General features: G+C 42.1%; 1 protein-coding gene across 1 annotated transcript in view; it reads right to left on the bottom strand.

Moving 5' to 3' along the window:
• The window catches only part of LOC118333637 (A disintegrin and metalloproteinase with thrombospondin motifs 2-like), a 109,908-nt gene extending 106,289 nt beyond the window's left edge, over nt 1–3,619 (bottom strand). Inside the window, exons 1-2 of the mRNA XM_035669371.1 lie at nt 3,346–3,619; nt 1,320–1,729 (exon numbers count right to left, since the gene is read on the bottom strand). Coding sequence (XP_035525264.1) covers nt 1,320–1,729; nt 3,346–3,433 — 498 coding nt within the window. The 5' untranslated portion in view covers nt 3,434–3,619. The remainder of the gene's footprint in view (nt 1–1,319; nt 1,730–3,345) is intronic.
• Nucleotides 3,620–16,784: the final 13,165 nt, after the last annotated feature.

Below are 16,784 nucleotides of genomic sequence, written 5' to 3'. Positions count from 1 at the left end.
TATAAGGAGAAGTGTGGATTGTCCCTAATTGGAGTCACATAAGGAAGGGATCTCTTTGTGACAAATTGTGGACAAATATTTTAGGGTATGTAAGACAGACTTGAAAACATGTGAATCTAGTCTTTAAAATCCACGGCATGCCTGGCATGCCAGTCAGACATTCAACAAACCAGTGGCCAGTGCTAACTGGTGATTTGTAAACTGTAACCAATTACACTTTGACAATAACCTTTCCTAGAAATTGCCAATAGCCTCTGGAATGACAGGCTGGAGCAAGCAGCAGTGAGTTGCTGCTGGCTGGTGTCAGGCTAAGTGGGCATGTCAGGCCTGTGCTGTCCTGGCTGCCTGCCTGCTCTCTCAGCTGCTTGCTCAGTCCCCTGTGTCCTCAACCCTAAACGGATCCAGTCGCTGCTACTCAGCTCCAGTGGTAGGCTTATATGGCTGACTAATGAACATTTTTCCTAATGAGGGGAACTCCTCCCCCCAATCTCATCATCCCCTATACGTGTCTCTTGCCTTTTTACTCCTTTTTACTTTTTTATCTCTCGCACTGGCCCCTACACCTCGTCCTCAGGCACTGGTCTCCATCTTTCTGCATCCTCTCATCTCAGCAGCTCCTGTGCACATTCTTCACACTGTCTATATCTCACTTCTCTCCCTTGCCGACAGCCATTCACCAACTGTTTGCCATCTCTTTTCTTTTTCCTCTATTCATTGTCAGCTCTATTAAAAGCATCTACAATTCAGGCTCTTTGAACAACTGTTGTGCAACCAAAATATTATATGGTGGCAGCTTCAATTCAAATGCTGCTTTAGTGTCAGGTATTTGTCCAGTGCTTCTGTATCTATGTGAAGTGAGCAGTACAAGAGAGTTTGATGTTATTCAAAACACATTGTGCTGAGATGTAGTCATAAATACCGATGGGTTATCTGTGAAACATCAGTGTGCTCCTTTAATAATCCCTCCCCCCTTTTTACATGAGTAAACTAAAAGGGGCAGAGGACAGAGGGATGAAAACATGACTCAGGTATTTCTCATGGAAAGCCTGGTGTTACAACCAGTGTAGAGGACACCAGGGAGAACAGCAGTGTAAATCATAAGTTTGACCCCATGACAACCTCTGAGCTATGGGGTCAACCAGAAAGACTCATGAGGGACGGCGACAGGGTCAAGGGGCAAAAATCTCCTGCTTTTGCTATTTGTTTGTAACGTCATATCTATATTTTAACACAGAGGTCTCCTTACAGCAGGCTCAGTTAACCCTACAGTGGTAAGAGGGATAAGAGCAGAGCACAGATAACATGGGTTGTCCACTCACCAGGCCGTCACAGTTGCTGATGGCTACAGTGGCCCCTGGTGTGTCTGTGATGTCACCTACATACAAGCATTCATCGTGCAGTGGCTCAGAGTGCCGGGTGCTGTCGCTGTCATCACGCCACTCCATCTTGGCTCCGGGGGCCACCAGCCTGGCATTGTGGTGCAGGCGCAGGTGGAACTCCCGGCCGAAGATAGTGACGTTGTAGAAAAGCCTTTCCCGATAGGCCACGGGTTCTCCTCTTGGTTCTTCCCACTCATCATTGCCTACTCCTACCTCCCTCCTCCGGCGCCTACGGGGCTGTCCACCTGCCATGCGACCAGCCGAGACGGCGTGTGACAGGAAGCGGCCCTCTGCGTCCACACTGATCGGCCTCACCAGTCCATACTCCCCCAGGACATGCTGCAGGGAGTCTGGGAACAGGACAGTTCAGAGGGAGGGAGTTGAGGGGGGAGGGGGGTGAGGCAGGAGGAGGTGAGATAGGGAAACAATGTTATTTTGGTGAGTAAGATGTGAAAATGTGGAAAAGGGTGGGAAGGAAGAACATCAGAGGTTGAAGAGGAGGGGGAGAGGAGGAGACGTCATGGGAGAAGCATGGGGAAAAAACAGTGGAGAAAATGGGGAGTCATGGATAGAGGGTTGAAGGGAGGATGGAAAAAAGAGGTGGGGGGGAAAAATAAGGAATTAGAAAAATGTCAAGCATGGAATTGTTTATTCCTGATTCTGCGTCACAAGAAGCACAATAATAAATAAAAGAAATAAAAACAGTAACCTTTCTCACACACACACACACAGCCCCACCCATGAACCCAGAGGCGACCCCGGTGCTCGGCAGTGCGCGTTTGGAAACGGCAGCCTCAGCAGTGCGCGCTGCGCTCCTGACACCTTCTGTGCCCTTCCACCGCCAACAGGAAAGCCAGTACAAGATCAAGATGCTAATTGCGGCTTTCTCACGCTGCTTTCTCACTGTCAGGCTGCAGAACCGAGAAAAAATATCTCTAAAACCTCGACACCGACTGTACAAAAATACTGATCCGCCAAATGAAACTGACATTCTTATAAATATAATGACTATCATGCACATTGGAATTATTGATCCGATCATCACCATGATCAATTATCATTACTGTATCTTAACTACATGCTAATTTATGCACTATGAGTCAAAGGCACACGTTTTGAATTCACACCTAAAAGGCAGTTAACGCGTCTGACATTGTTTTGCATTGAAGAACATTTTTTTTGTTGACAGTCACAACACAGGTGCGTTTTGAAGGCGACCTAAGAGATGCTCCCCCCCCACACACACACAAGGATACACACTGAGCCAAGGCCACTTTAGGGTGTCAATGTCATCACAGTCAGAGACAGTTATTTTATCAGCTTATAGGCTACGTGGTCCTCAAGTGCACTTATAATAATAATAAATTATTATTATTATTATGTTATCCATCTGTCATATCTTATTTATAAAGTTTGCTGACTGTATACAAACCTAACTCACACTGTTAATATTTCTTGAGCCCCCGTGTTAGAGGAATGATTTGATAATAGTGTGATCAATAAGCTGACATCCGACTCCAGCGTCCTGTGACAGATCGATAGATGCGACAGCGGCCGAATCAGATAATGTTAGGTTACTTCCCTGCAAAATCCGACAGTAAACTGGTGCATCTGATGCCCCTTGACACCCCAGATAACATTATCCCGCGGATGGGAGAAAGCAAATCACAACACTGCTTGCACCGCTGAGGAACCTCCGGAAAGACCCTGCAAACACCAAAGCAGGACACACAGAAGTTGTAAACGCGTCCTGCAATGTTGTTTGCAAAAACTGCAAAAAGCATGCCAAAGATTAAAAACACAAGGGGAAACCGGACAGTGTTTTTTTTTTTTTTTTGCCGCTGCGTTAGAGCTCCAGACTTTCAGTTGAGCGCGTGAAGAGCCCCGTGCAGCCCTGCTGATGAGAGATCAGCAGATACGTAGAAACAACATAAACACTGACCACGTTTAACTGTACTGTACGTACCAACGCTACTGGCGATGTAAAGGCCGCTGGTGTGCAGCAGAAAGGCCGGTAGAATAATTAGGACAGTAAATCCAGGCGAGAGACCCATGGCAGCTCCGAACTGCGCAGGTGAGAGAGTGGGACTCCGGGCTCCAGTGTGGTGAAGTTCCCCGCCTGGCGCGACCAGCCACGCCACGACAGCAACAGCACAGCAGCCCGCAACTAGACTGCCAAGTGCACCGGGAGAGACGGAGCTCTCCTCCCCTCTCTCTCTCTTCCTCTCCGCCGAGGTCTCTCTCTCTCTGCTCAGTTCTCCTTCGCGTCGTCTTCTTCTCTCATCTCCCACATCCACACTCTCACTTTCAACCTCCGTCCTACCTTCTCTTTCCTCCTCTATGTTTCTCTCTCTTTCTCGCAACTTCCCTCTCGCTCTCTCGTCTCTCTCTCTCTCTCTCTCTCTCTTCTCATGGGTTGCGTGTTTCCCCCACTATTGGACTTTTAGTTGCTCTGACAAACTCCCCACAGCACACACACAAACCACGCACACACCGGGCGCCCACACGCGCCCTATGCTTGTGTGTGTGTGTGTGTGTGTGTGTGTGTGTGTGTGTGTGATGAGAGGATATTTCTGAGAGCGCTGGCCGTGCTGCGGACTGACTGACAGACAGACAGGCCCGCTGACAGCTCGCATCGACAACAAATGCAGTGGAATTAACGAGCATGCTGCTTTATCACACCTCCACTGAGTGATTTTTTGCAACTTGGCCGCTCTTTTCTGGGATCAAAACTACTGTTCAACTCTCCCCACCGCCGGTCCCCGGTGTGCTGCAAGCCTTGCATAAACTTTGGATACCCCGTCAAGCGTCCTCGAGCGGCAGCGCCCCGTGTGGCCGACTGCCCGAAACGCACTCAGTTTTTGCAAGGGCCCAAGGGTCCAATTTACACACACAGGAAAAAAAGAGAAGTCTTACTAGCCCTAACCTGCATTGCCCTCATTTAGCACATCATTTACCCCTCTTGACCACTAATCTTACATTGTTGTAAACACTGATGAGCAGCATAAGGCCATCATACAACTTGATATGAACAAAACCAATTATATTATCACAGTTTTGTTTTTGCTTAACTTTTTCTTTTCTTTTTTTCTTTTTAAAAGAATACAACACAATAATAACAGGGACAAAGTAAAATACATCTAAAACAACAACTGACAAGTATCTTTGAAGTGATACCGAAATCAGGTATTAAGGTGACTCTGTTGAGTCCCAATTAGCAGTATGTCAAGTTAAAAAAAAAAAGCTCTGATTTTATTTATAGTATTTGGTTTCTGTTGGTTTTCACTTTTGTACCCATTTTCAAGGCTGTACAAAGCAATAAACAAGCTCCAGAGAAGAAAAATAGTGTCAGCATGCATGTACACTGGCAACACAAACTGTAAAAGATATAGCAGAGCAGTGTGACATTAACAAACAGCAGAACAATGAAAAACTGCATAATAATGAGTGACCCTTTGACATCATAACAAGTGGTCAAGCATGTGGTTAAGCTCATTGACAGAGATACATTAGTGATTTGCTGGGGGCCGTGGGGGCTCGTTTTAAAGTTGATTAATCTTAACCAATCAAGAATCAAGATCACTTAGGTTTGTGCACACATACAAGGGATTTGACTCTGGTTTTATGTTGCTCTCAATGTACAAAAACAGACTAACGGCATAAATAAACAGGACAAGTTCAACAAAATAGACATAAACTACTATGTATATATATAAACAAACAAAAAAACAATAACATTTGTAGACAGTAGTTTAAAGGTGCAGAGTGCAAAGCTGAAATAAAAACTTACGTGCAGATTTTTTTAATGTACATGAGGTGGGTGGAAATGACAGTATATACAGTATGTGCAGCATGCACAGCATAGGCAGATGCTTGAACGATAGTATTTATATATATTTTTTTAATAAACTGTTTTTTAACGATGGAAAAATAAATAATAAATAGTTGACAGGTGCAGTAGATGTTTTACTGTTAGGGATTTACAAATATATTTACATTTAATTGAAGAGTTTGAGTTTGGTGAAAACTAAGCATTTTTTGTTTGTCAGCTGATAATAACTGACAGCTCCTAAGATGCACACACCCTTAGTTACAGTTGCTATGTCAGACAACTTACTGACAACTGGTCCTTCTGTTCTACTTAGCCATATTGCTGTGTATAAATGACGGAGAGACACGTAGCATGCTGTTTGTATCTGAGTTGCAAGGGCTTTTGGTTGACAGTGAAAGGATTTTTTAAAGGTTTTGTTTTGCCATTCACTCTAAATACAAATGGGAGATCAATCAACATTGCTCCTGCAATGCTGGATACGTTTTAATGCATATCACATCATACTAAAGTCAACACTGCTCAAATTCCTAAAAGGGCTGAAACTAACAATTATTTTTCCATTTTGATTAATATGTTGATTATTTTCAATTGATCATTTATTTAAATATAAGTGGAAAAAAAAGTTAAAAATGTCCAAAGCAAAAAATATTAAATCTTTTTCTCTCTGCGCAGCAAAGTGAAAAGCACTGTTTAATTTCAATGACAAAGAGTCTTTATATTCTAAGAGCAGAGGCCCACTGATGATGTTTCTGCACAGTTCAGTTAGCTTAGCGTAGTGTAGCTTACTTGCAACCCAAAGGCAGACTGTAAGAAATGTTATCTAATAATTAATGTGAAGCCACAGGGATTTAAAAATTGTGAATATGTGACTAAATAAGTGTTAATTGTCTTGGTGGCCTTGCCATCAGCTGTTGGAGAATTGTAATTTTATCATTATTTCCTGGTTAAAAAGCCTCAGTTCTAAACTGTCGTGAATTTATTGGAACAAATGTGAATAATTGTTCTTCCCTGCTCATAGACTGACATGTCAATATTGAGCTGGTTTTATGTTTTATGACTATATATATTGCATGAACTTTCCTTTGGTTATAATGACTGAGCAGATAATATTTATGAGTTTAGACAGTGGAGATACCCTTGAGCCTTTGGTGTTGATGTTGACTTGAAATTAACTTCTACTGCAGCCTAATCCACTCTTGACATTTAACAAAATGCTAAACACAAAGTTGATCTTGGAGGGCTCTAATGCTAGTTATGAAATTAGAATCGTCTATCAAAATATGTTTTATGTGAGGTGGCATCAAACTTTTTTCCAGTTGTCCTTACAGCACTTTTCTCAGTAAATTGCAGTAAATCAACACTAAGGCCTAAAAATTGTCCTTTCAGGAAACCATGATTGATATCACAGACTGTATGTCCATATATACACTCCATTGGTTCACGTTGTGGCGTCAACACTGACTCTTGATTTTCTTCTATTCTGTGATGGCCATGCCCCCTCATTAGGAGTGGTTTCATAAACTACTGGATAAAGTGAAACTCCAGGGATTCCTCAATTGCCACATCATCACTGAACTTTTACAGGAAGCTCTGGAGAGCAGACTGAATAAATTTCCACCTCCGTCTCTTGAATCATCCAGTCTCTTACTATGCACTATTCAGGACTTGTATGCCAGCAATGTAGTAGGAGTGAAGCCATTCTGAATGCAAGCTTGTTTCTTTCAATTCTTTCGACTTAGATCAGTTTAATCTTTTTGTTATAACTTGCGTCGTTTTAGAACGTAAACTCTGTCGACCGTATCACCTGCAAATTGCATTCATTTGCAACTATTTAGCATCACTAAAATGCAATTAGTTTGGTATTTTGTCAACATACCAGACAGTGTGTTAGTTACTCACTGCACAATGTTCATAGCCTGTGGTTTATACTTGATTATTTTTCTAAATCTGTGCATGGCGACTAAAGAATGGTTGAGGTTAGGCAAATGAAACCACTTTATTAAGGTTAGGAAAAGAACAAGGTCATAACAAAATTCAAGTGCTCGCAACTAGCATGAGACACTGCACGAACCGAGTGCTGAAGGAAAAATTATACTCCTCCTATATCCTAACCTCCACAACTTTACTTTTCACTGCAATAAACATCACACTATTTCCTGCGCTGACACTGAACATAAATCATTGAGGGAGTTTACTGTCCACCACATATGCCTATGAGGTCCACTTTTTTTTTCATGTACAGAAAGAAAATAGTGTAAATTAAAACACTAGTGTAAAATTGACAAATGTCCTTTACAAATCTGGTTCAACATCATGCCTCACCTTTAACTCAGCTGTTAAACTTGTGTGGAAGTTTATTTTTTATCGTTGAACCTGGCTGCAGAAATGCTACACCTGCAGAGGCCCTATGTAGCAAACTGGAAAGCAACAAAAATTCAGACTGAAAAAGATCCAGATAGAGAATCAGGCTTGAAAAAAAGGGAATCTAGATGTTGGACAAAAGATGGAGAGACAGCCAAAAGTAACTAGAGAGGACTAAAGGTTAAAAGAGAGAGAGGCAGAGGAGAAAAATGTACAGGGGTGGACATATCTGGGCCAGCATGGACACATGCAGATGCAAACACTGTCCAATAATACCTGGAGGTCTCTGCAATACAAACACTGACACTGACCCTCCACTGAGAGAAACAGTGTGTGTGTGTGTGTCTGTGTGTGTGTGTGTGTTGTACAGTGAGAGGTCATCTTTCACCAAGCATCGAGATCACACCTGGGCTCTCAGTGCATAGATCTCCACAGGGCTGTTTGGGAACACACACACACAAACACACACAAACACACACACAGACACACACACATCTCCAGAAGAAAAGCCACACCCTGTTTGCCTTTAGTCCGCATCACCACAACACATGAAAATGTGTTCCCAAGTCTATGTACCCAGCAAGCCTATCTGTGACCACAGGAACCCCCCTTCACACATCAACATCATCCCCATTATCACCACGTCGCCCCTCTCCCCTGCCTCCATCCCCACCGCCCACCACCTCCTCCCTCCCACTGCTCATGGTCGCTTTGCTGTTGCCATGGAGATACCAAGCCCTGCACCTTGAAAAGTGCACTTGGAAGGAGCAGGGGAGAGACAGACAATAATATCCCTCTTCCCAGACAAACAGACACAAGTCTTGTGTTTGTGGAGGTTATTTTTGCTAGGCTTGGCAGGGCGGGGGTTTGTGTGTGTGTGTGTGGCTTTGTGTGTGAGTGCAGGCACGTGTTTGTGTGTTTCTCTGGGAGGTGGGTGTTCAAATGTCCGTTGTCTGTGCATGTGCAAACAGATTGTGAGTGGAGAAATAGAGCTACATGGTCAGACGAGACAAGTGGAGAAAATCTGTTGTGTTCTCGATGCGCTGCACTGTTTTAGCGCTGTATGTGGTTAATATAGATTCTAATTACAAGTTATCATGTTAGCTGACAGCACTAAGTGTTTATCTTCCACTTTTACAGTCAGCTCGGTGTAGTGGCATTCAAGCAAATTCTTAGAAAACTGTTTGTACGATAGAATGCAACAACACAGAACAAAAATAAAACCCACACATGCACTTCTGTATTATTCATTTATTATAATTACCTTCAGTTGCCAACAGCAAAGGAATGTCGTCTTGTTTCTAAGGGATGTTCTTAATAAAAGGTGTTTTGAAATCAAAAGATGAGCTGATTCTTGTTTGCTCAAATTTGCGTTTTGTTGGTCTGACTAAGTGTTGTAAGTGCTGTTGGTGTAGTCCGCCTGAGCATTATGCACCTTTTCTCACTCGCAACTTGATTATGCTGCATGTGTTAAGGCCTATACGGAGTGAGCATATGCCATATTGTGTCCTGCAGGGCCGCGATGGCCTGTCTCTCCAATGACTCCTGCTGTCCTAGCAAGGTCAGGCAGCAGGCCACCATGTGTACGCATGTATTAGCATGCCTTGTAAGTGCAAGGACAGGTGTTCCCAGTGTCTCAGAAAGGGTACATGATGAGGCATCAAAGCCTCATGACAGCACATCAGGCCAAAGCCATGAACCCCCGACACAGGTGGCTGCTGAAAGTCAATTCACATAACTCCACATGGAGGGCAACGCACAGGGAATTGTAGGAGTGTGAGTACATACAAGCGTACTGCAGTAAGAGTTGTTAAGCCAGAGAGTGTAACGATGTGACTGTATCAATAGAAAGGGACATAAACATTTTGCCTTGTTCACTTACGTTGCAGAGATGTATAGGAAACAAGGAATGTGAACTGAAGAGAGTTGGAGGTGAATTAAACTTCAAGGTCGACTTCAGCCTTCTGCACCAAAATATCTGTGCATATCACACTATTTCCTTGCTGTTTTGTGACAAGTTTTATCATTACTATGCTTCAACTCAATCCTGTGAAGTTCACAGTTCCATCTGCAGTCGTAAAAATCCTTACAACATACTTTAAAAACACCACACCAACTAATTTTATCCCCAGATGCCAACTGGCCCAGATGGAAAAGGACTTTGCCAACCTTGGTGTTTACTGGTGATGTCTAAATCATAATTCCAAACAGATCAACAATTGTAATGTGTGTCTGCACCTTCAACAAGAATATCGATCATCATGAACCATAGTTAAAAGCAAAAGAGAGAAACAAGGACTGCAGTATTGATTTTCGAGACACAAACAATGAATTCCATAGACTATAACCAGGTGGCAAGACATTTTGTTCATCTAATTGCAGAGTCAATGCAAATATACAGTATATGCAAGTATCTTGAGAAATTTGTATCAGTAAAAGATGTAGAAACAGTACTGGGAAATGGATAGACCAATCTGCTTCATACACTGATTTCAATTTTATGCTTTCACAGTAAGGTTAACTGACTCATTTTGTCAATACTTTTCACTTTTCATTGGGTGGAGTACTGTGAAAACCCATGGAGCCCGACCCTCAGGTCAATAGTGCCTTTAATTATTCACTGGCAATGCCAATACATCGCCGTCCACTGCAGGACCACCTTCAGGTGTGTGTTTATTTTGTCGGTCACACACACACATCCCTACACACATACACACACACACACATACACACACACACACACACCACCTTTGCTATTGACTGTTTATGCACCATATGTTATCTAAGCTCTCAGTGGGTGCCTGTGGCCTATTTCCCTTTATGCCCTTAACTGATCTGATTGGCCTGGGTGCCCTTTCTGATAAGTGATTGCCATGGATCTGGAGCATGGAGGCGTGCTTCTTTCTGAATTACTAATATATAACACAGCTCTACTAAAAAAAGAGTAATCAAGTGCATTTTTATGGTATTATTAGATAAAAGTATGCTCAGTACACTAGAAAAAAACTCCCTAAGAATTTTCAAACAGCTGTTAGGGAAATAAGCTATCTTGTTTTCTCTTCTAAATTCCTCTCTTGTCCAGCACTAAATTAATATTTCTTAATCTTCCACACTACTAAAAAGATTAGGATTAGATTTTTTATTTTTCTGGATGATTTTAATCTTTGTTTGGACCTGGCATGTGCCAGTGACCAGGGCAATGGACAAGTGGATTTTCCCAGGCTGCCTCAAGTCAAAACGGGTCTGGCCTGTATTTCAAACAGCGCCTCATCCCACAGAGAGGAAGCAATGCCAGCAGAGACAGATTCTGCTCCCTGACCTCTGTGGCAGTGGCCACTGAATTTAACTTGACCACTGGAAGCTCAAGGTCCTGCCCAAGAATGAGAAGTACTATTGTTGTACTGTAATTATCGGTGGGAAAGTATGCGCGTGTATGTGAGGGAGGGAGAGGAGAGAAAGGAAGAAAGAAAGAAAGAAAGAGTCTATTCAAGGAAGTAATGCTAAGACTAAACCGGGTTCTTCTTAAAGCTACTGTCGTATGATCAAGACAAAGAAAACACACCGATAGAGAGAAAAAAAAACTCTAAAGGGAGCTTTCACACTGATAGTTGTGAAATCTGGAAGTATTTCACCTAATAATTCTCAGTGATAGATTTTATAGTGTAGTGTGTTACTGGGACAAGTCACTTCCACATGAATTAGCCCATAGCGGTGTTTTTACCAGCTATTAGTTTCGTGGCATCATTGGGAAAAAATCTACATGCTGTGTCATTAATAGATGGGCGGAAGACAACAGTCAACACAAGTTAATGCCACATGCAAATACATAGCATCGTAAACTGATATCACTTTCATATGTGGAAATGGGTGCCAAACTTGTTTAACTCGACGATGATGAAATGTACTATACAAATGTACTACAGGGGACAGTTTCACTAACTTTTGTGTAACATGACATTCACACTATTTGCAATTTGCATGTCAGCAGAACTTGCATATTCCTTTTGTGAAACAGACCCCAGATCAGTAAAACAGTTAAAATATTTAAAAGTAAAGCAAGATAGTGCTGGGCAAAAAACCTGCCATCAAATCTAGCTTGAAAATACTCTAAACGGTCCAAATATTGTAATTTTGCTCACTTAATACAGTAGTTTGTGCGTGGATGTATTCCTCCAAAGGATTTATAGGGGGAAAAAATTGGTAACAGTGCAAGAAGCAAAGATCAATTAAGGTATTTAATCAAAAAACTGTGAAACTTTAAAGTCAACTGAAATCACATCAAGTGTCTGTACATTGCTTCATTACTGTGTTGACACTGGCTACATTTTATTTCCTGTTCCAGTGTCTAAGAGCAGGTAGAAATACACATGTGGCTAAGATCTCTATAAAGTGGACCAAGGGATTTTTAGTCACAATGGTGCACACGAGGTGGGATAATCCCTCAGAGGCATGTCCAGCTTTCAGAAGTAGGAGAAGTATGATAGCACAGCCACACGTGTGTGCACACACTTACACAAGTACACACATACACACACACACATATACGCATGTACTGTAGGTACATTATCAGTTCTGCAGAGTGTGAGGGGGAAAGAGGGCCCAGTAATTGAATGGAAACCTTTCTTCTCCTCTCTTGCATGGTGTGGGTTCAGGGTCAAGGCTGGCGCAGTCACACGTAAACCATTCAATTCTGGAGGGATTGGTGTGACATTGGTGTTATACTGACACAAAGATAGAGAGGCCTTCTTACTGATGCAGCACTAATATATAGACATGAGACTAGTGTGAATGTTATCCCTGGTGTAGTGGACTCTATTAATACTTTGCCTATTAATCGAATGCAGAGTTGATACAACATACAGGATGTCAGCCAGTGTTAACCATTATATCAGAGCTGGAGTGTGTGAGGATATCACCTAATGAGACGCAGTGGAAGCTATATGATTGTAATGCCATGTGCGTTGTGAGGTGTTAGGAACGGTCTGTTGAGCTCATTGACAGTTGAGTTACTTGTGTGTATGAATTTAATTATTTTGCATTGCTTCAGAAGAAAATAAGACAAAGCACAGTCAGCTAGCAATGGCTGTTTTCCTGCTAATTCATTTTCTTTTAAATATTATAAATCTTAATATGTATTATTTACATTAACATGTCTCAAAACGAATTTTAGAAAAGCTTCACCATGTCTGTCACTGCAATTTTTTTTATGTGTTGTAAAGGCAAAAAAACTATTTTCAAATTGCTATCAGAAAGCAAATAATGCTTGAGATTAAGTTGTGTGTAAAACCAGCAGGAGTGGGTGGTGTTTCCTGTGGCCTGTGCCCTGGGTTGCAGTGTCAGCAGGGTCAGAGGTCTCAGGCCAAAGGGTAACAGAGTGAGAGTTTCAGGGTGAGCACAGGAGGTGGCTGGCTGACAAATAAGGGCATCAGTGAAGACAGAGAATGATGAATGGAGGACCAGACCGGGGGAGAGGCGAGGACATGGCCAAGATGTCTAACGACAAGAGCAAGAGAGATGGAGAGAAGAGAAAGAAAACAATACTAGAATAGGAGAAGAGGAAAGGCAACAGCCTGTTGAGGCTTCCTGTTTAAAGCCAGCAATCATTACTGAATTATCAGTGCAAACAAAGACACTAAGCCGACTAAATTTCAAAACTTATCTTTTCACTGTTTTGGCCTTCTGTTCAAACTAAGCCTGCATCTTTCTTACCCAGAACCAGAACTTTTTGAAAAACGCTCTCCAGAGTGGATACATCTTTAAACAGCAGCTATGTATCTTTGTGAGAAACTATAAGGTTTGGTATAAGGTTGGGGACTATGTCACAGTAAAGTCAAAACAACTTTGCGTGGCCTCTATGGTCCTCTGTGGTCACTCATTTTAAAAGTCACGCAGCTGTTTATGTTGACTGTCACCAAATGTTGATGCTTGCTCAGTTGTATGACAACAGACAAAGGATGAAGTTGACTCATAAAACGGGAATGACCACTCTCCTCCGCCAGTAGATATTTATAATCTGTCAGTAGGTTAATGACTTCCACCATGACCAGACACTCCCCACATGGAATACATCATGACTGAATCTGATCTCTAATTATACACACACATGCAATCTTTCAAACAAACACACATGCAATCTGAATACCAGAAATGACTTCACTTACTGTTCTTTCATGCTATTCTAAGAATGCAAAAATATGGAAAGACTGAAGAAAAGAGGGAGAAATAGAAGTCATCACAAGTCCAGCCGCAAATAAAACACAAAGAGGACAGCAAGTGTGGTGAAAAACACACCATGTTCCAATCCATATTTGTCTCTGTATTATAATTACTTATCCTCGGATTAACATAGCTAAATGTAAAATGTGTCATACTATTATTGCTATGATAATAAAACATAATCACTGCCCTAATCCTAATTAAGCTCATGGCATGTTTTGATACCATTTCAAAATAGTGGGACACTCACATTGCACAATGAGCCATATTTTGAATACCAGAACTTATGAAAGTAAACCAAAAGGGACTGAACCCAGCAAACAAATGTTTGATACTGCTGTTTAACACACTGATCCTTCAAATTTAGAACTGATGAGACTGGATGGGGAGAAAGAACTGGGCTGAAGAGTTCCTATGTGAGAATCTGGACAAAATGCATACTAAGTGTTAATGAATGTGTTTATATGCAAATGATGGGGCATGTTTCATGTGTGTTCAGTCAGTGATTCTGCAGGATGTACTGCATGTGCTGGGCTAATGCTAAAAGTGGTGTGAACAAGGTGTAGAGGTCAGGACAGCTCTTGAGCTCTTGCGCCTTCTACCTGTAGTTCACAGCCTGACACTTTTCTGTTGGATTACTCTCGTTGCTTTCATCAACCCTGTTTCCAGCTGCAACAACCAGCTGTTTTATAGCCAAAAACCTCTGATCCAGCACCAAACTGCAGAGAAAATTAATAAGTAACTGGTGAACATAGTGGCCTTATAGCAGCTAAAGAGCCAGATATTTTGTGAGGAGTTTTCCTTCAGCCAAAATAGCAAACAAGGCAGACAGTAGTCACACAGACATAATGATCAGAATCAGAATCGCTATCAGAACTGTTTCTACTTCTTGTGAATCACTGCTGACATCGGTACCATGATTTCTACCCCTTTTGTAGCACGGCATGCTTCCTTTGTGTGTGCGTGCGTATGTGCGAGAGTGTGTATATCCTCCGCAGCACAGAAACATTTTATGCACCCCAACACAATTTAATTTAGCTTAATCTCAGCCTTTCCACTGGGAATGCAACATATAATTAAACTTTATGGAACTGCCCTGCAGCTCATGCGAAGAAGCAGATTGTCTCACACACACAGACAGACACACACACACACACACACACTAAGACTGAGGATGCAAAATAATTTGTGTCGATGTATAATCAAATTATTATATAACTTATGATTTAAAATTCAACGCCTAAAAATAAATATTGATAAATCCTGAGAACACGGCAGTGCATAATTGAAAGAACAGCATGAATAACCATGTAAACTTACAATGCATCTTTTCTATTACATGAAAGTGTGTGGATTTCATTGATTTGATTCTGCGCTTCATTATGTCTCCATATATACGGGCAAACGCTGTGGATGCAATAACACCAGTTATTAGGAATGATACACAGAAATTGGTTCTGAATAGATTTTATCCAATGCTGCTCCTGTCTGTTCATAGCTGCTGAGCGTTACGTGGTGCTTTTATTAGGTTACTGAGGACATAACATGGTCATCCGTCTATCTGGATGGGGCTTAGCACGGTGGATTCTTATTGGAGTTTCCATGGAAAAGGAGTGGTCAGGACAGTAATGCCTCAGTAATACTGAGCTCAGGGTTTGAAGGCATCGCCTCAGAGACGGAGGGAGATCAACGGAGTCTGGATCAGATGTTGTGTAACCCGCGGACACACATGTGTTGCACCACAGGCACCGCCAAACACATGGGAGAAATGATGTGTCTACATGTGTTCATGCATCATATGCAAACGCACACTGGGTACCTGATGTGTTTTCTGCACCTGAGGGAGAGGCCAGAGGCATTTTGTTGATGCATCTCTCTGTATCCACCTCCTATGTGGAACAAAGGCCTGCTCCTCTGAGACCTCCCGCATCTCCCTCTCCTCTCCTCCTCTGACCTAGTTTACCTGATTGATTCCTACCCAGCTGGCCACTTGTATAACACCCAACAATCCTTACGTGTGTGCGTGCATGTGTGTGTGGTCAAAGCATCCATGCAATGCGTGCGAATGGATCTAGGTTAAGATTTTACTTTTTAATTTAACATTCATTGGGTAAGCAGTTTTCCTCCACCAAATCCAATGCAAGTATAACGCAAACATAAGTTTTCCCTGTATGACTACTCTCTCATTTTCCCTCTGTTTCTCCAACTTTCGCTCCCACCCTTTCTTAGTCTAACCCGAACTTCAGCACAAGTTTGACAGCTTACAATGCAGTACAACAACATCTTGTGCAGTGCAGTGTTTTTCTAGAAGGATGTAGCAAATTCAACAGGTTTTTTTAGGCAAGTCCATTTCCCAAGCAACACGACTCTTTTCTTCTCTCCAAGTAACCTCAGTACAGTCCATCTGGGTCTCTCACACACACACACATACACACACAATAACAGCATGTACTGCCAGTACTGCTCCTCACACCCTCTTCATGTCCCTTTGGCCTTGCAAAGTCTGTTTCTCACACGACCACGCTATTTATAAATTAATTTTTTCTTGTCTGTCTCTCTCTCTCTCTCTCTCTCTCTCTCTCTCATTAGCTCCACCAATGACTGTCACGCAATTCCAAAATAATGATACATTCCTAATATATTATATTCATTCAGGGCTGTTGCTCTAGGCAGAAATTATAAGTCACATGTGCAGTGCAATTCCAATGGTTTTGGCTGTTGGCTGTTTGGCTGTTCAGCCTTGACAGCAGAAGCAGCATTATGACTGCTCCTCAGACTGGCTTTGTTTCATCGCTGTTACAGTTAAGGTTTAAGAAATTACCGGAAAGACTTATGACATCAGCAAGGGAGGCTGAGATGTCTTAGCTCAACTTCTGTGTGAGAGTTCAAAAAAGTACAGTGATTAAAGTGCAAGAGAGACAAGAAAGCTGTATAATTTTTGTGGTTGACATTCAGTAATGGGGTGCTGTGTCCTCAGAACTGAGTACCTGTTGATT

Source organism: Morone saxatilis, unplaced genomic scaffold, assembly GCF_004916995.1.
Source record: "Morone saxatilis isolate NCDOM2014 unplaced genomic scaffold, NCSU_SB_2.0 Contig22, whole genome shotgun sequence".
Lineage (NCBI taxonomy): Eukaryota > Metazoa > Chordata > Actinopteri > Moronidae > Morone > Morone saxatilis.
This window is presented reverse-complemented; position numbering and strand designations above follow the sequence as displayed.